Source organism: Colletotrichum fioriniae (assembly GCF_027942845.1).
Source record: "Colletotrichum fioriniae strain IMI 355084 chromosome Unknown scaffold_5, whole genome shotgun sequence".
NCBI lineage: Eukaryota > Fungi > Ascomycota > Sordariomycetes > Glomerellales > Glomerellaceae > Colletotrichum > Colletotrichum fioriniae.
In genome coordinates this window covers 872,718-894,373 of record NW_027076841.1, presented here as the reverse complement: position 1 = coordinate 894,373, position 21,656 = coordinate 872,718, and the positions used below count along the sequence as shown (strand labels likewise).

At 54.3% G+C, this 21,656-nt stretch overlaps 8 protein-coding genes across 8 annotated transcripts; 3 read left to right on the top strand and 5 right to left on the bottom strand.

Moving 5' to 3' along the window:
• Positions 1-553: 553 nt before the first annotated feature.
• On the top strand, positions 554-1,075 carry N0V96_004960 (uncharacterized protein; the record flags this gene model as incomplete). Its single annotated transcript, XM_053198393.1, has 2 exons — positions 554-635; positions 690-1,075. 2 exons carry the CDS (start codon positions 554-556, stop codon positions 1,073-1,075), a joined length of 468 nt encoding a protein of 155 aa, XP_053044157.1.
• Positions 1,076-1,801: 726 nt separating this feature from the next.
• Positions 1,802-2,278, bottom strand: N0V96_004959 (uncharacterized protein; the record flags this gene model as incomplete). The annotated part of the gene is made up of 1 exon (XM_053198392.2): positions 1,802-2,278. One exon carries the CDS (start codon positions 2,276-2,278, stop codon positions 1,802-1,804), a length of 477 nt encoding a protein of 158 aa, XP_053044156.2.
• Positions 2,279-4,619: 2,341 nt separating this feature from the next.
• Positions 4,620-7,082, top strand: N0V96_004958 (uncharacterized protein; the record flags this gene model as incomplete). Its single annotated transcript, XM_053198391.2, has 1 exon — positions 4,620-7,082. One exon carries the CDS (start codon positions 4,620-4,622, stop codon positions 7,080-7,082), a length of 2,463 nt encoding a protein of 820 aa, XP_053044155.2.
• Positions 7,083-10,333: 3,251 nt separating this feature from the next.
• On the top strand, positions 10,334-11,225 carry N0V96_004957 (uncharacterized protein; the record flags this gene model as incomplete). The annotated part of the gene is made up of 2 exons (XM_053198390.1): positions 10,334-10,866; positions 10,928-11,225. 2 exons carry the CDS (start codon positions 10,334-10,336, stop codon positions 11,223-11,225), a joined length of 831 nt encoding a protein of 276 aa, XP_053044154.1.
• Positions 11,226-12,098: 873 nt separating this feature from the next.
• Positions 12,099-13,064, bottom strand: N0V96_004956 (uncharacterized protein; the record flags this gene model as incomplete). The annotated part of the gene is made up of 1 exon (XM_065757270.1): positions 12,099-13,064. One exon carries the CDS (start codon positions 13,062-13,064, stop codon positions 12,099-12,101), a length of 966 nt encoding a protein of 321 aa, XP_065614039.1.
• An 887-nt stretch (positions 13,065-13,951) lies between these two features.
• FMT1 (Methionyl-tRNA formyltransferase) lies at positions 13,952-15,450 on the bottom strand (the record flags this gene model as incomplete). The annotated part of the gene is made up of 4 exons (XM_053198388.1): positions 13,952-14,792; positions 14,857-14,972; positions 15,026-15,096; positions 15,174-15,450. The coding sequence occupies 4 exons, from the start codon at positions 15,448-15,450 to the stop codon at positions 13,952-13,954; spliced, it is 1,305 nt and encodes a 434-aa protein (XP_053044152.1).
• Positions 15,451-15,966: 516 nt separating this feature from the next.
• Positions 15,967-17,585, bottom strand: N0V96_004954 (uncharacterized protein; the record flags this gene model as incomplete). Its single annotated transcript, XM_065757269.1, has 2 exons — positions 15,967-17,085; positions 17,565-17,585. 2 exons carry the CDS (start codon positions 17,583-17,585, stop codon positions 15,967-15,969), a joined length of 1,140 nt encoding a protein of 379 aa, XP_065614038.1.
• Positions 17,586-18,837: 1,252 nt separating this feature from the next.
• Positions 18,838-21,421, bottom strand: N0V96_004953 (uncharacterized protein; the record flags this gene model as incomplete). Its single annotated transcript, XM_065757268.1, has 4 exons — positions 18,838-19,364; positions 19,455-19,524; positions 19,795-20,584; positions 21,144-21,421. 4 exons carry the CDS (start codon positions 21,419-21,421, stop codon positions 18,838-18,840), a joined length of 1,665 nt encoding a protein of 554 aa, XP_065614037.1.
• Positions 21,422-21,656: the final 235 nt, after the last annotated feature.

Here is a 21,656-nt window from a genome sequence, read left to right as displayed (position 1 = left end):
GCGGAGTCTCGCATTCTCATTTGCTCATAACTGCTGCTGCTGCTGCTGCTGCTGCTCTCGTCTCGTTCCTGACCTTGTCGTTCCGGTCTCATTAACTGGTCTCGTCTTATTTGGGAGGGGATTCGTAATTGCCCAAGACGCTAAAGGATCAAACGGCAACACTCATCACAGAACTGCCTCAGCAAAGAAACCCCGACGGCGTCTCGCCCTGTTCTATTTTCCTCTCACCTTTCTACCTCTCCAAACTTCTTTGTTCCTTCCTTTCTATTATCCAGAATTCCAGTTATTCTGCAACAGTATTCTGTTACCTACCCACAACAAAGGGAACAGCCTCTCTCTCACTCATCTGCGTTCTACTATTTGCCCCCCCCGGGCTTCTACCCATCTTATTTACCACCACCCCCCCGGCGCTATTATTCCACTGAATACTGGCCCCAAGAAACTCCCCGCTGCGACCGCTACCTGACCTCTCACCACTTTATTACCGTCGATCTTCCACCATCGGTTCCCCCACAATAAACTAAGATCGTATCTTCGCGCAGAGCCTCACACAATGAACAACACACCACGAAGCCCGTCGACCAAGAGCCAGGCTAGTCTTCGGGACACTGGCTTCCCTGAGCCTTTTAACGGAGGTAAGTCCCCTGGATAATCTACAAAGCCCATGGTCCATATACTAAGAAATACAGAACGCAACACTACGCTCCCGCATCCCGATGCCAACCTCTCGCCCAACGCAGTCATCTCGCAGGAGGATCTCGCTGGAAACCGAGCCCGTACACGACGTTCTTTCCTGCAAAAGCACAGGCGCACCATCAGCCATGGACGCATCACCCCTCAAATGGAGGCACTCTACAGCAGCGAAGCCCTAGCCGAAGCTGAAGCCGCCATCCTCGAAGCAGACGTTCCGTCCAACACCAGCCAGTCTAGTCTGCCGGCCACGGGACGCATGAGCAGAGACGATGCCGAGAGCATGCTTTCCCACAGCGGTGGTGACCTGTCACCCGTCACGTCGGCTCAGAGCAACGGACGCAAAGGCAGCCTGTTTAGAAAGCTTGGCTGGAAGAAGCCGTAGAGTCACAATTTCTGCGATGCGGAAGTGAAGAACCACGAAACTAGGCGGCGAACTATCGACCCGATGTACCGCGCACACGATTAAACGGCCGAAAAGAATTTGTAAAACAGACACACCACAGCGTAAGCGCGGAGTTTTCTTTTGACTCGCAACACGGGGTTGGGCACAACCAAGGCGGGCTTGGGATTTTGGTTTTGGGAATGGGATTGGGACATGGAGTATTGGGATGGTACAAGACCAGGCCGTCATTGTCGAGGATATTGGTCCTCTTAAATATCACCTTCACACAGACGGCCCTGACGGACGGAAATTTGCATCACGAAGGACAATAGCCTAAGACGGTGAACAGACTATCGTTACATGACAGGCACGGTAATTCTATCGTTTAGTTGCAAGTCTATTGCACTAATCATTTGGGCCTCTTTCTTTCGAAGTGATTATCGGTACCCCCTAGTGACCTCGATATTTTTGGACTTGCGAGCTACCTTGGTCCTTGAGGTATCCCCAAAGTAAAATGTAACGAACTCATGAACCCACAAGCCAGACCCTCATTCTAGAGACTAGCCCATCCCATGAATCCCTCTTCCCGGCTCTCTATCCACATGGAACTCGTCTTCCTCAACGGCCTCAAACAAGACCAGCCCCAGCTTACCTCATGCCCGCAAAAATGCAATTCCCTTGCCACAACTTACACGTACCATGATTACGACGATGATGATGATGAGCTTAGCTGCCCCGGTACGTGGTGTAGCTATACGGGCTCAACAGCAACGGAACATGATAATGCTGGCCCCTCTTGACGGTGAAGACCACCACGGCCTCGGGGAAGAAGGTCTCGTCCTCGCCGCCAAAGTAGAACGCCGTGTCGAATGTGAGAGTCCAGCGGGAGGATGTCACGGTGGAAGTGGCTTCGATCTCGCCGAGGACGTCGTCGAGGGTGTAGACGGGGACTTCGCCCGACGAGGTGGCGGAGGAGAAGGGGAGCCAGGATTTGACGCGGCCGTCTTCGTCTGTGGTGGATTCGAATTCTTTGAGGATGCCTCCGGATGGAGCTCCGGTGTTGGGCGAGGCAGCGCCTGAAGTTGTCGCGGGGGACGGGATGACGGTGGAGAGTTGGACACGGACGTTGCGGGCTGGTTTTCCTGCCGAGGTGTCTAGGACGTGGCAGGTTATGCGGTCTTTTGTCTGCTGGGTGGTGGCCATTGTGGCGGTTGAGGTTGTTGGTGGTGCTGGTGGTGTTGAGGTTGTGGTGGTTTGTGTTGTTTGGGGATTGAGGTTTAGTTTGCTTCGTAGGGGCATGGGAGTTCAAGGTGTTTGTGGTAGAGGTTGGGCTGAGCTGGGTGAGTGAGGACGTTTGGGCGGCGAGTGAGTGAGTGAGTGAGGTGATGGTTGAGAGGTCGAATGAGGTGAGGTGAGGTGAGGTGAGGCTCACGCTGGATGGCGGGGTAAATTCGCCCTGCCTGCCTGCCTGCGTATAAGGCGGATTTGCTTGGCTCCCTGCCTGGTTGAAGTGGGGCGCTTTGTAGGACCTGAGTCCTAGGTGAAGAAGTATCGGGCTTGCAGCTGGTAGGATTAATGAAGAGGAAACAGTAGAGGGAATCTTGAAGAAGGCATCCAAATCATCTAGAGAGGATGTAGGAGGACTTTCGGTCTGTCGCGTGGGGAGAGAAAGAGTCTATAGCTGTTTTTCTTTCCTTCTTCGGGGGACCGAAGTCGGTGCCGGACGGCGCCGTGATGCGATGACGGGAGAATGGTGGGACCCACAAATATAACTGTACGGACACGGAGATGGCCCCGGAACTGAATGGCCTTTGGAAGTTGCGTCTTGAGATGCCTAAGCCTCCCTTGAGCTGAATAATGTTGGAACCGATTTTGGCAAGACGTTTTTTTCGATTTCTTTGACATGATGCGCAGGATCAGAGATGGTAGACGTGGAAAATAAGCTGCACGGGGTTTCTCCTGATAAAAGGGCCCCAAAGGTCAGAATCCAAAGGAAGGCGCGCTTCATTTAATCCTGCTTTGTATCGCCGATCAAGGTGTGAATGGCTTGATGACGGCTTCTCAGATAAGTGAATCGAGAAAGCTGCATATTGACAGTGTGTCGTAAGCCTCTGCGCTGCTTTATTTCACCAACGTTGCCAGCATGTTGGAAAATCTCACAGGCGAACGAGGGGAGTGTTTCTGAGAAAGTTACCCGAGTCCAGTGGTTGAGAGCCGCCCTCTTCAATAGATGAGATTGTTATGCGATAGATCCAACAACCAACCTAAATCTATCCTAGATATCCCTCTACCTTACGTAGTAAATTAAAGACTCCCGTACGTTACGGCAACGCATCCGTGAAATGGTGGGAGGATGGAGGGGCACAGACAAAAGGCTCCGGCACATGCCGGGGGAACAGAACGGGAGGCCCCGGCTGGTGGACCTTGATGTTGTGTTGGGAGGCTGGAGTTTTGAAAAGGTCTGGGCTTCTGTCACCGTACCACCACAGAGAGCCACGCCAATTGGCAGCATACGTCATTTGGCCTGTGCGCTTTCCACGACACGCAGAAAGAGCCTATCGTGCTTATCGCAGTAACCTTGTTACCCCCCAAACCAATCAGAGACTCTACAATTGACGGCAGACTGTGATGACGAGCGGATATCCTTCACCAAGACGCCAACAACGAGCCAAGAAGAGGCCAAGAAGCCAAGAAGACCAAGTAGAAGCCAGGGAAAAGGGCCAATCAGCCTGGTGGTGTTGCTATAGTCTGCAAGTGCAAGACTAATTCGGTAATCAGTGAAGTCAATGGCTCGTTCAAATCGTACCATGGAATCTTTTTTTTTCTTCCGTTTTAAGTTTTGTACCAACGCGATGGTCCGGATACCAAGCGTCTAAGACGGCCTAGACCTTCTCTTACTACGTATGTTTGTTTATCTTGAGGCTTCTAGTGTAATGCGATTTCCAGCATTGGCGTGTTCTTTTTCTTTTCTAGCATGGCATCATGATATTTTTCCAATTCCCTCCAGTCGAAATTCTACACAATAGATTTCACACAGAGAGAGAGAGAGAGAGAGAGAGAGAGAGAGAGAGAGAGAGAAGCTGGGGCATGGATGGCATTTTTCGATTAGACTAAGAAAGGGGAGACATTAGGCATTTTGTTACTACGCGCTGCCAGATTCAGAGATCTATACATCCGTGCCAAAAAAACACCAAGAAGCTTGGCTCGTCCCGGCTGACGTACGGCACACGCGATCCACCACCACACCAAACAAGCGCGCAACACTCCCACATTGGCACATGAAAAGGGGAAATCACCGCCAAGAAGAGCCAAGTGTAAAATGAGCGCAACACGCATCTTAGTCCCTTTCCATAGCCCAAACACCCAAGAAAGCCCTGTTGGCATTCATACAGAAATATAGACGCCATGGGCCGCTGCCATCCCTTGCGCGTCGACGTTTCCATTCTCTCTTTAGACTCACATCCGTGCCCATCTCTCTCTCAGTGACGACGACACGATAGAGTACGACATAGGCAAATAGACAGACAAAAGAACGAGGGTCTTCATGGCTACCCTTACAAACCACCCCGTCACGAACCCCAAAGAGGGCGTCACATACCTCACGGAAGACGAAATCACCTCCTTCCTCGACGACCTAGACCACAACGGCGACGGCTACATCGACTACGCCGAAGTCGAGGCCAAACTCGACGCCGCGCACGGCGAGCTCGCGCCCGGCGGCCAAGTAAAACCTCACCACGTCATCAGCCGTCATCAGAAACAGTCTCATCACACCTCTCCAGAAAAGGCCAACAACCAGTCTTCCTCGCCAGACGAAAACCGCCTCCGCCATGAATTCCTCCGCTCCATAATGGGCCTCCCCGGCTCCGAGCCAGGCACCATATCCAACCCCATCGCCGACGACACCTCCCGCACCCACCGCATCCCCCGCGCCGCCTTCGCAGCCCGCGTCCGCGAATGGAAGATCCCCTCCCTAAAACAAGACGCAGACTCGGAAACCTCCCAGCGAAACTTCATCCAGCACCTCCGCCTTTCCCGCCGCCTACGAGCCTACTGGGCCGTCCACGGTCCCGAAATCGCCTTCCTCGGCCTCGTCGCATCCTCCCTCATCGCTTTCGGCGTCTGGCAATGCGTAAAATACGCCACCACCCCGCGATACCGCGCCGCCTTCGGCTGGGGCGTCGTCCTCGCAAAGACCTGCGCCGGCATGCTTTACCCGACCTTCTTCTTTCTCATACTGAGCATGTCGCGCTACTTCTCCACCATGCTCCGCCGCTCCTACCGCGTCTCCCGCTTCATCAACTGGGACCTCAGTCAGAGCTTCCACATCAAGATCTCGTGTCTCGCGCTCGCGCTCGCGACGCTGCATGCCATAGGCCACCTCACGGGCTCTTTCTACCACGGAAGCCGGCCCGAAAACCAGGATGCCGTCGCAGCGGTTCTGGGCCCGGACGCAGTGCCGAGGCCGTATGTCGAGTACGTCCGCTCGCTGCCGGGCTTCACGGGCCTCACGGCGTTGGGCCTCTTCTACCTCCTCGCGCTGCTCAGCATGCCGGCGGTGCGGCGGTGGAACTACGAGGTCTTTCAGCTCGCGCACCTGCTCATGTACCCCATCATCGGCCTCATGATGGCCCACGGCACCGCGGCGCTGCTGCAGTGGCCCATGTTCGGCTACTTTCTCGCCGTGCCGACGCTGTTGATCCTCGTGGAACGCGTCGTCCGCGTCGGCACGGGGTTCCACAGGATCAAGGCGACGCTGACGGTGCTTGACGGCGAGACGGTCAAGGTCGCGGCCACGATTCCCAGCGAGCGCATGTGGAAGTACAGGGCAGGGCAGTACGTGTTCCTGCAGGTGCCCGCCATCAGCGCGTTCCAGTGGCATCCTTTTACCGTCTCCATTTGCAAGGGGCGGGAGTTCCGGCTACACATCAAGACGGACGGAAACTGGACGAAGCGGCTTCGTGATCTGGGCGGGAAAGGAGAGGGAGGAGCCGATGCGGCGACGGAGATTGACGTGGGTATCAACGGGCCTTTTGGTGCGCCGGCTCAGCGGTTCTACGATTTCAACCATACCATCATCGTGGGTTCTGGGATCGGCGTCACTCCCTTTTCGGGTATCCTCGCGGACCTGCAGGCGCGTGATGACGATGAGCACGGGGGACCAACGCACTCGCATCAGAATCGCAACCACCAACACCGCCACGACTCGGAGACGACCGTCGTGACGGAAAAGAAAGAGACCAACGAGCGAAAGGGCTCAGAATCGACAATGGCGGCAGCGGCAACAGAAGCCCCGGATGGAAACGACCCGACAAAACCCCCTAACCCATCAGAAGCATTCGCCTTCGCGCCCGACTACCGTCGCGTAGACTTCCACTGGACGGTCCGCGACCGCAACTACCTCCTCTGGATCGCCGACCTCCTCAACTCGGTCTCGCGAAGCCAGGACTGGCACCGCCGCCACGAGGGCCCCTCCCAGCACCTCGACATCCGCATCGCCACGCACGTCACCCAGAAACGCCGGGACATTGTCACGCACGTATACCGCTGGCTTCTCGAGATGCACCGCACCGAGGAGCACCCAGAGAGCCCGCTGACGGGCCTGCTGAACCCGACGCACTTTGGCCGGCCCGACTTTGATGCCATATTGGACAGGCACTATGAGGATATGCGGAGGTTCCGTGCCAGCAAGAGGATGAGAGCGAACGCGGGCGGCGGGGCCGCAGCCGACAGCATAGTCGCAAACACAGCAGGGGAGGGAACAGACAGGAACCACCGCAGCGAAAACAGGGACGCTAGAGCCGACGACCGCGGTAGTACCCGAGGCGCTAGCGGCGAGCGGCGGGACGTGGAGGAGGAGGACGAGGAGCTAAAGGTCGGAGTCTTTTACTGCGGAGTGCCGGTGGTCGGGGAGATCCTGGCAGACAAGTGCCGGCAACTCACGGTGCGGGGGCGGCACGACGGCAGTAAGATTGAGTATCACTTCATGATTGAAGTCTTTGGGTAATGAATTTTCTGCTCCGCGCCTCCGTACAGGTAGCTTTGGCCGATGCCTGGCCCTATGTCAATGGTTGGATGAGCAGCAAACTAGAGATATAGTTCGGTCGGCCGCACTGGCGGGCGCCGGTGTTAGCTGCTGGTCTGAGTTGGTTCTGAGTAAGGCCAAACACAAAATAATGAGAAGAACCATAGAGGCACAGAACAGTAACCGCTCGGGGAACCGCTCGTGAGTTCGGGATTCCCTAGAGATCACCACGTTCCTGTCTCCCCGACAGGCTGACGTGGATGGGCGACGAATCCTATTCAGGCAGGCCACGAGTTAATTGTATGGGACAAACTGCGTTTTCAGTCCCACTACAATGCCTTTCTGTCGCCGTCGTCTTGGTTTAATTCAGAACGTGCACGCGCGCGCGCGGCCGTCGGAACTCTCGCCCTGCGTGAACGAGGATATCGAGTCGGGTTCAGGCCCGTCTCAACAGACGGACGCGCGCCATCGTTTAGGGATCTCTCGTAGGAAAAAACTCGCAGGAACCTGCACAGGGAAAGGGAAAAACGTTGTCTCCCCGCGTCGGGCTCCCTTTCTCTCCTCTCTGTCTCTCCAGCCATCATCCCTCGTTGTAAATCCAGGTCGGCCTTTTTTGCCGATGGGTCCATGAACCCGGACTTTCTCTCTTTTTCCCGCACAGCAAAGTGTTTCTGGTTGGCCATTTTTATTTCTCCGACGAAGAGTCCTTGGACAAGGGTCCCGGGGTCTTGATGCCCAGTCGTTTCTGTGGTGAGGTGCATGTTGCGCGACTCGCTCGTCCTCCGGTTCCCACTTGACACACGTCTTGTCTTAGTCTCGCCTTTACGCGCCAGATCTTCCCTCCCCTCTTCTCCATCCTCGTCCTTCTACCCCACCCGACCATGGTCTAAATTCGACCATTGTGTGTGAGTGTGTGCCTGGTTTTCGATGCAGTGTTACATTGTCAGTGTTGGACCTTTTTTCTTCCCTAGGGCCTAGTGTGCCAAGGGATATGGGGGAGGGGGGGCCTAACTCTGACAGGCAGAGGAGACAACGTGAAGGAGGCCAGGAGCCAAGAAGAAACGTTGCGGGGACGTCGATCACGGGCATCAGTAACTGCAGCATGCAGCAGACGGAAGCACGCTCAAGCTTTTGACAAAGAAAAAGCCCTGCAGATTCCACAACGGAGAGGAAAATCTGGCCATTCTTGGCTTTTCCTCCGTATGCCAGACGCCATGTGCCAGAACGAGGCCCTTGTCGCCGACACGGTCGCGAGCAACGGTAACAGATGCCGCTGCCACTCTGCATCCCTTCACCTTACCCCCCTCTTCCCGTCGCCACTACTGCAGGCGAACGGCATGAGAGACCTGTGAGAAGGGGCCAAGGACGACGAATGGATGACACACAGAGTTTTCCAGACGACAACAGACCCCGCCAGGACGCTCGAGATGAAATTTTGTGAACAAGCCAACCGTTGCTTGGTCCGGCCACGAGATGACGAAGCTCGTTGGAAGCTCACCATCTAGTCCATTCTCGCCCAAAAGATCACCTGCGGCCGCGAAGGACCCCTTTTCGACGCTCCGGCCAAGCCAGTGAGCACTAGAGTTGAGGAGATTGGAAAACACCGGACCACAGGGTTCGTATATACGAGGCGACCTCTTCGCACAGCATTCTATTCGAAAAACTGTAATTCGCAAGTCGAACTATCAAAGATATCAACTCGAGACTCCAAGACACGGTATTGCATTGAGCCGCAATCGCCAAGATGTCTTTGCTGATCTACACTGGGCTAGTCAGTTGATCTGGAATGGTGAGAGAATGACTTGGTAGCGTAGGCGGGATGTGCGTTTGGATCTGCTTGCTCTGTTACATCGCGCTCTCGTCCTCTTGGCACACTTGATTGACATTCTGCTGCCAGAGCTTGGTCTCTGCAAGGTTTTGGATTAGAACATAGGCTCGTAGGCTCGCAGGGCCCGTAGTCCAAAAATGGACTCTTTGGTTTCTGGGGCTGGTGTTGAGTAGTCGAGTGGTTGGCGTCGTACGGCGGCGGATTCCCTGCCTCTCGCCTCCATCTCCATCCCTCGACCCCTACCCAACCGAACCGACCACTCACAGTACACACGTAGACGCAAATTGGTCCTAATCTTGAGGCGACACCATGAGGCCGAGACGACTCTGGACAGGCTGACCTTGCTTTTCTCCATGGTTTGGTAGTGCTGTCGATCGATCAGCAGTGTTTCGTCGCGTCCGGGCTGGGGTGTCTGAAACGGACAATGCGTGGGCGCTGGGATGGACGTTGGAGTGAGAGGGGCCTGCCAAAACATGCCGTTTGAGCCGCATCTGAGGCACTAAAAATGCTGGCGGGGGAGGCTATCGTAGCAATGGCGGCATCTACATGCCGCATTCTCTATGTGCCGTGGGCAATTCTTCTGGTTTTCGAAAACGTCGTTCATGGGAAAAAAGAGTCCGTGATGTTTCTTCTTACGCCCATTAGCGCCCTCCCACTTTCCGAGGAGGGGGGGGACACGTCAGGTTTATAGCGTGTAACAACTGTGAATGTCAATGATCACAGATTTTGTAACACATGATTGAGGCTCAAACCAGGGCAATCTGGCCTGTCGACGGCAGGTGTTGCCGTGAGGCCAAACAGAAGAATACGCCAGAGAAACGGCGCTCGAGCCATGACCACTAACGAGCAGTACCACGCCGAGGAATATCCAGGTTAGCAAGCAGGACATTTGACATTTGGGTTTTTTTTCTGGCTTTCGCCATCTCATTCGGGACTATGCGCTTACTGTAGAAAGAGTAGAGAGCGAAAGAGAGCGAGACCGGGTGTGAGTGGGCACAGTCGGCCAGGCACTGCGTAGCGGAAGAGGGGGTTGAGACATGCCATCTGAAGGACGATTCGTTGGACGGGCGAGCGACTACGCTGGTGTCCAGAGTGCGTTTGGTATGTCGGTTTCGTGCGAGTGCCGTAAAAGAGAGGGGACGCTGGAGATGGGATGAGTATCCACGGACGGTTGCGAGCCGGCAGGGGTCGGTGGATGGGAGTCCGCGAGGGGTGTAGGAGAGGGTTTGGTATAAGACTTGGCCACGTCTTCCCCAAAAGCCTCCTCCCAACGGTCCTGTCACCTGCGGTCATCTCATCCTCCCGATCCCTTCACTTCTTTACACTCGCCTTTCTTTTATTGCGGCCGGACCGCCTTTTTTAAACACCCCAAACGAATAAACGTTCCACTCCATCAGCCGTCAATATGCAGCTTTCATTCCTCCTCGTTCCCCTTCTGTCCATTACGGCCTTGGCCAAGGACCACAATGGCGGTGGCGGTGGCGGCAAGAACTCGACAGAGGCCCAGTGCAAGCGCTTCCTGAAGGGTGAGAAGTTGGTCAAGATCGCCGGCAACGATACTCTCCTCGCCGAGATCACCAACAACAACGCAACAAAGATCGACTTCATCAAGAAGAAGGCCGCCGAGGTCCAGCCTAAGCTCGACGAGGCCAAGAAGAACTCGACCTTGATGACGACCTGCGACCAGGTTCGTGCTGTTCAGCAGGAGAACGGACAGTGCCGCTTCATGAAGCGCATGGACAAGTTGGAGAAGCTGGTTGCCAATGAGACTGCCCTCAACGCTGTCACCAAGAACAATGCCACCAAGGCCGACAAGCTCAAGGCTTTCGCCCAGAAGGGCCAGGCCAAGCTCACCGACCTGCAGAAGAACACCACTCTCCTCTCGTACTGCTCCATTCAGACCACCAAGGGAGAGTGCAAGCAGATGAACAAGTTGAAGTGAGTGACGCCTCTCAGCGCTAATTCGATGAGCAACATGCTGACCACATCGTACTTATAGCAAGCTTGTTGCTCTTTCCAAGAACGACACTGCCCTGAACGACAAGTTCAAGGGCAACACCACCAAGATCGAGAAGTTCAAGGCCAAGGCTGCCAAGCAGGAGGCCAAGCTCAACGCCATGATGAACAACTCTACGCTCATGGGTGTCTGCCAGCAGCTCAAGGCCGGCAAGGGCAGCAGCAATGGCGGATCCAACAACAGCCAGAACGGTATCGACAGCGGCGCAGCCGGTGTCAGAGCCGCTGGTGCCCTCAGCTTGGCTGCCGTTGTCAGCGTTGTCGTCGGCCTGATGATGTAAATTATCGGATCGGTGTGAGTTGGAACTTGTTTGCGGGGCATAAACGTGGTCGTCGGTCTCGAGTAACAACGCGGGGGAGGCCGGCGCCATTCGCCACGACCATGATGCATGCGCGCGTCTTGTACAAAACCGCTGTCGATTAGCTGGGGATACATCTTAGTGTTTCACTCATTCGGATGGCTCGACGTAGACCTGACTTGGTCAGTCTGACGTTAGATGGGCTCCAAGCTATGATTATATTCATATGTAATGAGTGGCTCAAGGGTAATGTGTTGGTAGAGCAAAGAGAAAATTGGAAAGTTACAGTCGTTACCAGGTTGTCGAGGTGTGACCGATGTGTGATCTGTTTAGTTCCAAGTTTCCGCAATCGAGTTCCCAGGATCTTTGTCTGCTGTACCAATTCGTTCGATTTCTTTATTAGCTTGGCTCCTAGTACTAGAGAAGATTTTGTCAAATGTTTCCCGTATCATTACCATGTCCGAGATCGCCATGCTCATTGGGATGGTGTGCCAGATGGTGGGCAATCTATGGGCTGATGGAACTTCAAATCGCCCTGAATAGACATTAGCATGGTAACTGAGACATAAATGATTGATCTTCCTACCGACTTTGCAAGAAAGAAAAAACAAGAGAAAACTTGGGAAGCAATTTACTGAATGCTCAGATGGCCGGCAAAAGACATGCGAGTAGCGCCTGAAAAGCTCCTGCAGGCGTTTCAGACTCAAGGGTCATATCGCTTATCAGAATTAATAGATGTCTCAATACATTTTGAATAACAACATACCGGTGTAATGGTGTGGCACCTTAAATAGGGTTGAAAAAGCCTTAATCCATCCAATCAAGAAAAAAAAAAGAAAAGGGGGAAGAAATGCTCTACATGTCGAAGTAGTCGCATGACACATCCAGGAGACCGTTATCAATGTCTGTACCGCAAGTGATTACCGCAATCCTCTGTTGTAACTCACCATGGAAGGCGGCTTTCTCAGCGGAAGTCCAAGGCATTACAGGAGACCACCGAGCAGGAGGTCTAGCTCGGCGTCCCCGGCGACTGCCGGTCCGGCCGCCCCTGACTTCTGGTCTAGAGTTGGAACCCCGGGCCTTCCTGGCACTTCGGGTTCGCCTTGGTGACGGGGTGCTTGTGATGTTGTCGTCGTGGTAATCTTTCAGTATCTCCGCTCCGAAAGTCAACGCTTTCTGGAAGGTGGGCGTTGCGGCGGACTTTCCGGGAGAAGACGGAACCGGATCACGGCCAATGTCGTCGTCGTCGACTTCGGCGACGGTAGGGGGGCGAGCGATAGGAGATGCGGTCAGCAGACTCCACGTGGGGCTTCGGACACCCATCGGAGAACACTTGCTATTCTCGGCAGCTGTATGGTCGCCAGGAATTTGGTCGTCAACCTCATTTACGAGATCGATCGTACCTGCCGTCGCTTCGCGCGAGGGCCCCTCGATAGTGACGCGTTCGCCAGTGGAGCCTTCGCCGTGGTTGACTGAAGTCTGGACATCTTGAGATTGAGCCCTCAGAGTCTCAGTATAGCCACTCAGGCTTGGGGCAGTCGAGCGACGGAACTGTGGCTGTGGTGTGGCGAGATGGCATTGCGAGTACCTGCCTGGCAGCTGCTCTGTAGTCTTTGGCTTGGGCATCGGGGCCATTGAACGGCGGAACGGGGGAGGCTCGACGAGACCGACCGACACTGAGCTCTGATATGAGCCTGGGGAGATTGTAGAGGAGAAGACAGAAGATCTCTGGGACTTCGGTGTGGTTGTCTCGGCTGGTCGAGGGTCGTCATCTTGAAAACCCTCTGTGGTTGCTTGAGGGGAGCAGAATACAGGAGACATGTTGAATGTGTTGGTAGCTTTGATGGTGATGCCGTAGGTGTTTGCGAAGGCTCTGGAGTATGTATCTTCTGCCTGCGCAAGAAAGCTTCTAAGATACTGTCAGTTCCCATGTCTTTTGTTTGAAGTACTAAATGCCCTAGAAAGAGTAAGAGTTACATGGAAGAGGCCGGATATTGGCGAGAGAAGAAAACAGAGAACGTGGTAATATTTGGTTAGTTGGCTCCGGACGCCAGAGCGGAGGAGAGGGCCGATGTGAGGAGGGAGCGAACGGGCAGAAGGGTAAGAAGATGAGTTAGACGTCGACGAGGGAGGAATCAAACTGCGAGACTGACTGCCAGCTCAGCTGATTTTCAAGTGGGTATCAAGCAGTGATATGGCTGTGGAAGGAGCGGCCACAACCAAGTCTAAGGCGCCTTCCTCAACCCAAAATCGCTCGAACTCCCTACCAAGCCTCGAAAGAAACTGCCTAAAAGGTAAGGTAAGATCTAGCGAAGAAGATAAATAAGTTGTGCTAACAAAATGGAGGTTCGCTATTGGAAGGTCTGTGTTTATAATCACTCATACGAGAGTAGTTTTGAGGGCGTTTCTTCGCAAGTCTATGGGTCATTATAACATGTAGGAGGACCCCAATGCTGTAGGGTATTCCTCACCGACCCAATTCCAATCTCGACATATCTTAGGTATTTGGAACAGATACCAAATCTGGAGCGTCCTCCATGGCAAGGTTTCATGAGCCGCAAGAACATGTTATCGCGATTCCCTATCCACTGACCAAGCCAGAAGTTTCGCCAAACCCATGGAAAGATAAGTAGTTTGTGATAGTTGGAAGTAAACTGTGACCAGCCTCATCACTATATTTGACTATCGTACACCGACAACACTGACATCTAAAAGGGAAAAAGAATAAATTCCCAGGGCCTGCCGGTAGATTCCTCAGTATGATCATTTCCGACTACGGCAAAGCTCTTGATGGCGCTCACGGCAGCACGTTCCGCGAAGCCCTCGATGATCATGGTCGACACCTTGAGTACCTTTTCGCCCTTAACAAGGGGAATCAAAATGCTCTTCCCGTCCTCGTGCTCAAAAAAGGGACATTGAAGCACTTTCCAACATCCGTCTTGCTTTCCCTGAATCCAATTGACGAGCTTTACCTTTGTACCATCCTCCGGCTTTGTATCGTCAGCAATTCTTCGTTCTTTCTTGTACACCTTCAACCGTCGAGTAAAATGCTTAATGTGCTCAGGCATGTCCTCGAGGGGCACGGCGTCTACCCGTCCCAACTTGATCCTCTTCTCCGTGCCCGTGGTCTGGTTGATCGCAGAGGACCAGACGCCGCCTAGCACGCGCTGCCGAGTCACGACATCGTCGGCGGTCCACTCCGACCAAGCAAACCAGCGGTCGTGGTTCGTGATCTTGGGCGCGTGCTGGGGTGCTTCACATGAGTCCTCCCTGAAGCCCTCGGGGAAATTTGTCCAGCCGACGTTCATGTGCGGAGGGACGTGGAGACCTCGACGTAGGCCGTCGACGAGCATCTCGGCGGCCGGCGGCGTGACAATGTCGAGCAGCTGCTGCGTGCTGCAGTTTTCCGGGATCGGGATGCCTGGGACCGGTGTTTGAGCCAGAATGTCGCCGTGATCAAAGTCTTTGTGATCCAGGGTTTGAAGCGTGATGCCTGTGTACGTGCGCCCTTTTAGGAGCGTATGTTGGAGGGGCGCGGGGCCGCGGAAGCTGGAGGGTTTGGTGGTTAAGAGGGCTGTGTGACGACGGGGAGGCAAACATGGATGAAACTCACTCGGGGAGCAGTGATGGGTGAACGTTCAGCCCTCCGTACTTTGCCATCTTGAGTAATCTCGGAGGTACGAAAAGACCAAAGGAGACGGCAACGATGAGATTGAAGTTACTGGGCGGCTACGTACGTCAGTTTGATGGCACTTGGGTGATGGGGAATGGAGTCGCAGTACCTGCCACTTGGTAAACGTGTCTCTCACGTGAATCGGTAATCTGAGCTGCTGAGCGAGGGTCTTCAACGGAACTATCACCATCTGTCAGCTCACTGCCTTGTCATCCAGTCTCATCGACCTCATGAGTGTCTAGGCGGCGCGCACATACCCTCACGAACATTCTTCATCCCTCTCCCCGACAGCTTGCTTGGCCGAACAACGACCTCCAGCGACTCAATGAGTGCCGGGTTTCGCTTCTTTTCTACGGTCAGCGCGGTCAGTGCCGCGCAGCTGAAGTCGTCCGAGCCGCAGAAGAGGATCCGGAGCGGGTCCGAGACGCGGCCGGCGCCGGTCGTCGCGCCGGAGTATAAGCGCACGCCTGGCCGGCATGTCGTTGTGGCCGGTACCCGCGCGAAGGCGGCTGGTCGAAGGGCCAGCCACGTCATTATTTCGAATGATGTTCTGGTTATTTGCAAGACATTGTAATTTGTGTAAGGTTTCTTATCCACGGGTGAAGCTGCCTTGCTTCAACCGGCGCATCTTATTTTGATGGCCTTCAACGTCTCCTGAGCTGCTGAGTAAAGTGGAGCCTTAATTCAGGTTGGCGAATGACTTTGTTGGACTATGGGTTGAGGGTTTACGGATACATGCATTTGATAAGGTAGTTTAATGCATATAGCGAGTTGAACTTCCACCATCGTCCTGGGATATATGAAGTAGTCAATGTCAGGCTGATGATTGGAAATGAAACTTGGTGATCGCACAGATAGTCAGAAAGAAAGCAAAGCAGGAGATTTCAGAACCAGACAGGGCAATTCGGCTTGACTGAAGTTACAGGCCGTAGCTTCTTGTGACCTAGTTTTGATGCTATGTTGCAAAAACTGTTTTCACAAAGTCTGTCCATTTGCAAAAATGCAGCAATTCAGTGTTGCTGATGTGTATTCAATTCTGTTTCATTTCTTCTACGAGACCGCCCAATCGCATGCGACGATCCATCTACCATCCTGCAACTCAATCTCCCACGCAGGCTGGGAGATCGCAACGACGCTACCCACGACAACAGGAGCCTTATGTCCTAAGCCCGTTAATCGCCCCTCCCCAGCAAGCATGAGCCGCGCCGCAATCTCCTCGCTCGCTTCCCCACCACCCAAAATCCTCCGTCCCCGAACGAGGTACATTCTATTCCCATGACGAACTACGTCAACGGCAATGCTCATGACCAGGTCCGCAGGACGGTCGCTGCCTGTCCAGCCCTTGACCTCTGCCAGCCAAGTCTGCAGCTCTGCCGCGAGGCCCCCGGCGACGTACTTTGCGCCTCGTCGCTGTGGCGAGAAAGCCTCCGGTAGGCCTTCTTGACGAATAACTTCCGATTCGGACGGCTTGAAGCGGGGAGCGCGATGAAAGGTCGGCTGTGTCTTGACCGGGTCTCCGGCAGCGCGCTGAGGAACAGCTAAGTCGTCATCAGTCTTGGGCGCATCCTCGTCGAAGCAAGCCTCATCATCGGCATCCGGCAGCTGCTCGTCACTGTATCCGCTTTCTCCAGGAAGAGGTTCTTCCTCTTCATATCCCATGGCAACATCTTCCTTTGGCTCCTCCTGCCAGCTCAATGCTGGCGAGACCGAAATCCTTCTCCTCTTTGGTGTCCTCTCCTCAGTCTCGCTGTATAGGACACTAGGCGGCTCTGATTCAATCTCGATCGAATCGTTCACCGCAACAGCCATCGACGGCAGCTCATCCTGGTCCACCTGCGACGGCGAATCGCTACCGACGTCAGAGTCGATGTCAATCCTGGGATTCTGCCTCTGCGTCCCGGCTCCTAGCGTCGGTCGCGTCGCCGAGACGGGCGCATCTGTCGGGGAACTATCTAGAACATCATGAATCGGGTCTCGGTGTCTCGACGGTCGAAGTGAACCAGGGAACACGGGTGTCGCGGGAGGTCGCTGAGTCGACGATGGAGGGGCGAACCGGGGCGTGGGCTGGAAGCGCTGGCTGCCGGCGAAGACGGGCGGGCCGCTGCCTGGTGTCTGCTGCCGCGACCCCTGAGGTCTCTTGGAAAGCAGAAATCGACGAGGTGTAGGTGTCTGTAAAGAAAATGTTTAATGAGCGACGGCCCGCGGCGCAGTGTTGAGAAGACTCACAGATGGCGGTGGTTGCGTCATTGGGGTCAGCCAAATGGACCGCGTCTTCGTCTTGGGAATTGAAAGGCGAGAAGAAGCGCGGTCATCGCGGAGGTCTTCTCTCTAGAAATCTGTAATTTCAAGCGGGTTGGGCGGGAGAATCCAATGCTGAGTTGAAGTGAAGGCGCAAGCTGGCGCCGGGAGGTTCGTGGGCGATCGCGTGGACCGCATGGAGTCGCGTTGAGCACTGCAGGCGTCATCGCCGAATGTGGTAGGTGGGGGAAGCGTCTGACATCTGCTACATGCATAACCCCTTTATGCACCCAGTTTATCACATCAACACAATTGCTTTTAAGAACTTGTCAAGTTCACTGGTGAATAGTTTAGTATGATTATCAAAAATTGTCAGTAGTGGTTAAAATACTACTGTCAAAAGATAGCACGTTCTCTTCAATCTGGCTCATGGTCTCCTGTAAGTTATGCAAGTGGATCGTGTAGTTCCGGAAGACAACGGCCAACTTTCCCAAGGCCAACGGCAGATTTCACGTAGAATATACGAGTACTCACGATATCTCTGCTTAATAACCTGAACTGGCGGTCATTTCAAATTGTTTTCCAAGTGGATTGACTTGATGAGACCCAGTGTCACGGAGAAGGTCATATAGACTCCAGCCATAGAGGAATAGTTCTTCGGGTCCATAGAGTTTGCAGTGATTTCTCCTGGGAATGATCAACTCTTCCAAGGGTTTTGAGTTTTCGACTTTTGGTTTTGTGAGGGAGAAAAAGAGGAGGATTTGAGAACAACACATTGATGTGCAAGATGTTCATCCAAATAATCCATCTCACATGAGAATTGTCATAATCGGTGATTTCAAGTTATCGCATTGGCTAGCTGAAGTTCCACAATACAACTTTCTTGCCAATCAAACTCCCTGTTGTCACCGATATCTACACTGCAATTTTAACCCCAACGGAGGCCATCTAGGCCCGCCATCATTGCCTTGAAGTCTAGAAATGAGAGCTTTCATCCTCAATCTCAGTATTGGTTGAAAGCTCTTGTGAAGAACCAAGTGAACGGCACACTGCAAGGACCAACTTAGTCTGGATCCAACTACCGAGCCAAACATAGCAAATTTCCAGCGGGAAGAACGGCTGACCGACAGATACGATCAAACGCTCCCCATATCAACCCAACACCCACCTCGATCGTGTCCCACAACCGCACGCCGCCTGCGTGGCCAAGGTGCGAGAAAAACATCCCGAGCCCGTACGCGGTACGCACGCAGCTATACTACCAGCCAACCGAACCCTACCTCGCCTTATCCCATAACTGGCAACACAAGAAGTTGACGTGGCCCGGGGCGCCGGCTACCCGCAGTACGGTAGCTGCAAGTCCCGTGTCACGACGTAACACGTATCGGAGAATATTCTTATCCTTAGATATGCTCTACTTACACGCCCCTTTTCTTTTCTAGGCCTGAGGGTAAGATGAACTTTCGTGTAACGAAATGGGCTGGATGTATCCGCCACAGGCTTATTATCATCGACCCGAAGCTGCTTTTAAACATATGCCTTAGCAGTGCTACTCGACTCTAGCCACCGGAAGAGGCCCTGATGCCCATCCTGCCAGCCCAAAGCACTATCCGCTCACCTTAAACCTTGATTGCAAAGTGATCATATTATTGTACAGTATTGAATAGTACTAACAACAGCTACTCAAGCCTTCTTCCGCTCATCCCACCTCCTAACAATATCCCCCACCAAATCCCTACCACTTTCCACCCCCTCAAACCTCAACTCCTCCGCCTCGATCCTCCCCTGTCGAACTCTGGCCTCGGCAACAATATCCCCCACGGGCCTCTCCCCCATAGCCCTCGCACAAGAAAGCTCTAGCTGCCGAAGCGTGATACCAAGCCCGCCAACGAAAACATTGACCAGCGCCAAAAGCACCCTCAGAAGCGCCAGCGGCACCTCGAGGATCACCCTCAGCAAGCTTCTTCTTCTTCCGGCCCCCTTTCCTCCTCCTTTTCTTCTCTCAGCTAGGAAACGCACCGGCTGCGTCACGACGGAAGCGAGCTCGATAAAGGGCGCGGATAGGAGGAAGAGGAGCATGCGCGGGTAGGAGTACAGCCGCGGGTTACTCGCGTAGAGCTTCGGCTCGAAAGGCGAGGCGAGCTCGTAGAGGACGAAGTCGAATAGGTTGAAGAGGCCAAACGCCACGGCGGCCAAGATCGTGAGGGGAGCTATGGACATCAATAGTCAGTCATAGTTTCAACCACACGAGTGAAATGCAACAACATCACGAGAATTACGAGAAAGCAGCAAAAACTCACCTCTCAAAACATGGAGCCCCAACCGTCCCCATTTCCCCGTCCTCCCATCCGCAGCAACACTTCCAAACGCCTTTTGCACCCCGAGAACCAACCCCGTCACCGGGTCCCCAGGCCCCGTCAAATCAGGCCACTTGACCACCTGCAACACCCTCAAATCCTCCCTCCTAATCCTCCCACTTTCAACAAGAACATGCGCCGCAACAGCAGACAACTTCCTTTCTCCTCCCTCTCCCTTCCCCGTCGCAACTACCTTCCAAACAGCAGGCCGTCCATCATAAACAATACACCTGCCCTCCCTCTCATAAACCCCCATCGTCTCAAGCACCTTCTCAACACAAACCTCCTCCCCAGGCCTCTCCGCCCTCACCGCAACCGCAAACCTCTTAGCAGCAGCCGCGTACTCCGGCTTCAAAAGCTCCCTCAGCCCTTCCTCGAACCTCTCGCCATTCATCTCCGCCAACCCATATTTTGCCTCCGGCCCGCACCCGACAGCGTGGACCCTCGAGCCCCAAAACGGCTGATCCCCAGCAACGGGCACAACGAGCGTAGGCCGCCCGCTCCGGAGCGCTATGGCCGTCGTCCCGCTTCCCCCGTGACACACCACGGCCCTGACCCGGGGAAACAGCCACGCGTGCGGCGCCTCATCGACGATGAAGATGTGTGACATGTCTCTCTCTTCGCCGATCCTGCCCTCTTGACTCCCACCATCACCCTTGCCAGGCCGTCCAACATCCTCCTTGACCAAGTTCGACCACCCCTTCCCGACAACAGCTCTGACTCCGACCCTCCTCACCGCCTCAAAAACCCCCTCAAACACGTCCTGCGCATTCGCAAACGACATGCTCCCGAACCCGATATACACCGGCGGCGTCTCCGGGTCAGCCTCCAGGAACGCAACCAGCTCCGGAGGCGGCGTATACTCCGGTGATACATCCTCAAATACAAAGCCCGCGACGTCAATGTTGTCGGCCCAATCTGTAGGCTTCGGGAGGAGCCTCGGTGACCAGAGGTACGTGCAGGGAACATTCATCCTGTTGTACTGGCTCAGCCACCAGGCGGGCGACATGCTCTCCAGGCCCATTACGTTGACGCGGACATCGTTGATGACGGATTTCATTGCTTCGAGGAACCTATTGTTGGTGTGTTAGTTCAAGAACGTAGTATGAGCCCCTTCCTTCTAAGTTATCACCTCGCCCTGCCGTAGCTGCTCTGATAATGTGATGATATGGGCGCCGAATCCAAGGGGGGACGAAGAACAAACCGTGTAAAACAAGGTATAAGGAGAAAAGAACAGAGAAGAAGAATAGAAAAAACTCACATAAAATCTTGAACCCACCAGGACAAAACATTCTTCCACCGACTAGGCCCCTTCAAAGCCCACCCAGCCTGCGAATGCGGCACCTCCTTCGAAAAGATCCTCGGATTCATCCCAAATAGGTGCAACGGAACACCCAGCCTCGCCGCCGCAGACGTCTGGTTATACACATGCATCGTAGACATGACCAAATCCGCCACAAATGCTCCCCTCTCCCCTCCCCAGCTCCTTCTCCTCCTCCATCCACTCCATCCTCAACATCATGATCAAACCCAAACCCATCAACACAAGCCCCCCACCACCTCTCCCCCATCTCCCGAAACTCCTGCCGAATAACCGGCACAAGCGCATTCAGCTCTTTCCGCGGAAGCAACCTCCTCTCCATCATGGTCTTGATGTCCGTCCTGCCGATACTATAAAATCCGACCCCTGCGGCCTCGACGGCGGCGCGGTACGGCGGGTGGCTTGCGATGCGGACGCGGTGGCCGTGCCGGCGCTGCAGGAGCTCGGCGACGGCCAGGGAGGGTTGGAGGTCGCCGCGCGAGCCCATGAAGAGGATGACGATGTTGAGGCGCATCGATGTGCCCGGCGGAAGATCCGGAACCGGAACCGTATCACCCTTTGGTGTTGAATTGGAGCTTGACGTTGTCATTTCGTTGGATGTTGATGCCGCGGTGCTGGGATGCGTATCCTTGTTTTGGCTGTGTTCTCCAAGGGACATGATGGACCTCAGCAACCCGCGCGAATCACAATGGCCGCGTTGCAGTTGAAGACAAGCTCACCTACATCTATCCATCAATTACAATGTTGAAAGAAACACCAAAAAGCATATTGAAAATAAGTCACGTTGTGCGGATTACGGCGGTCTGCTCGGAGGTTGCTTCTTC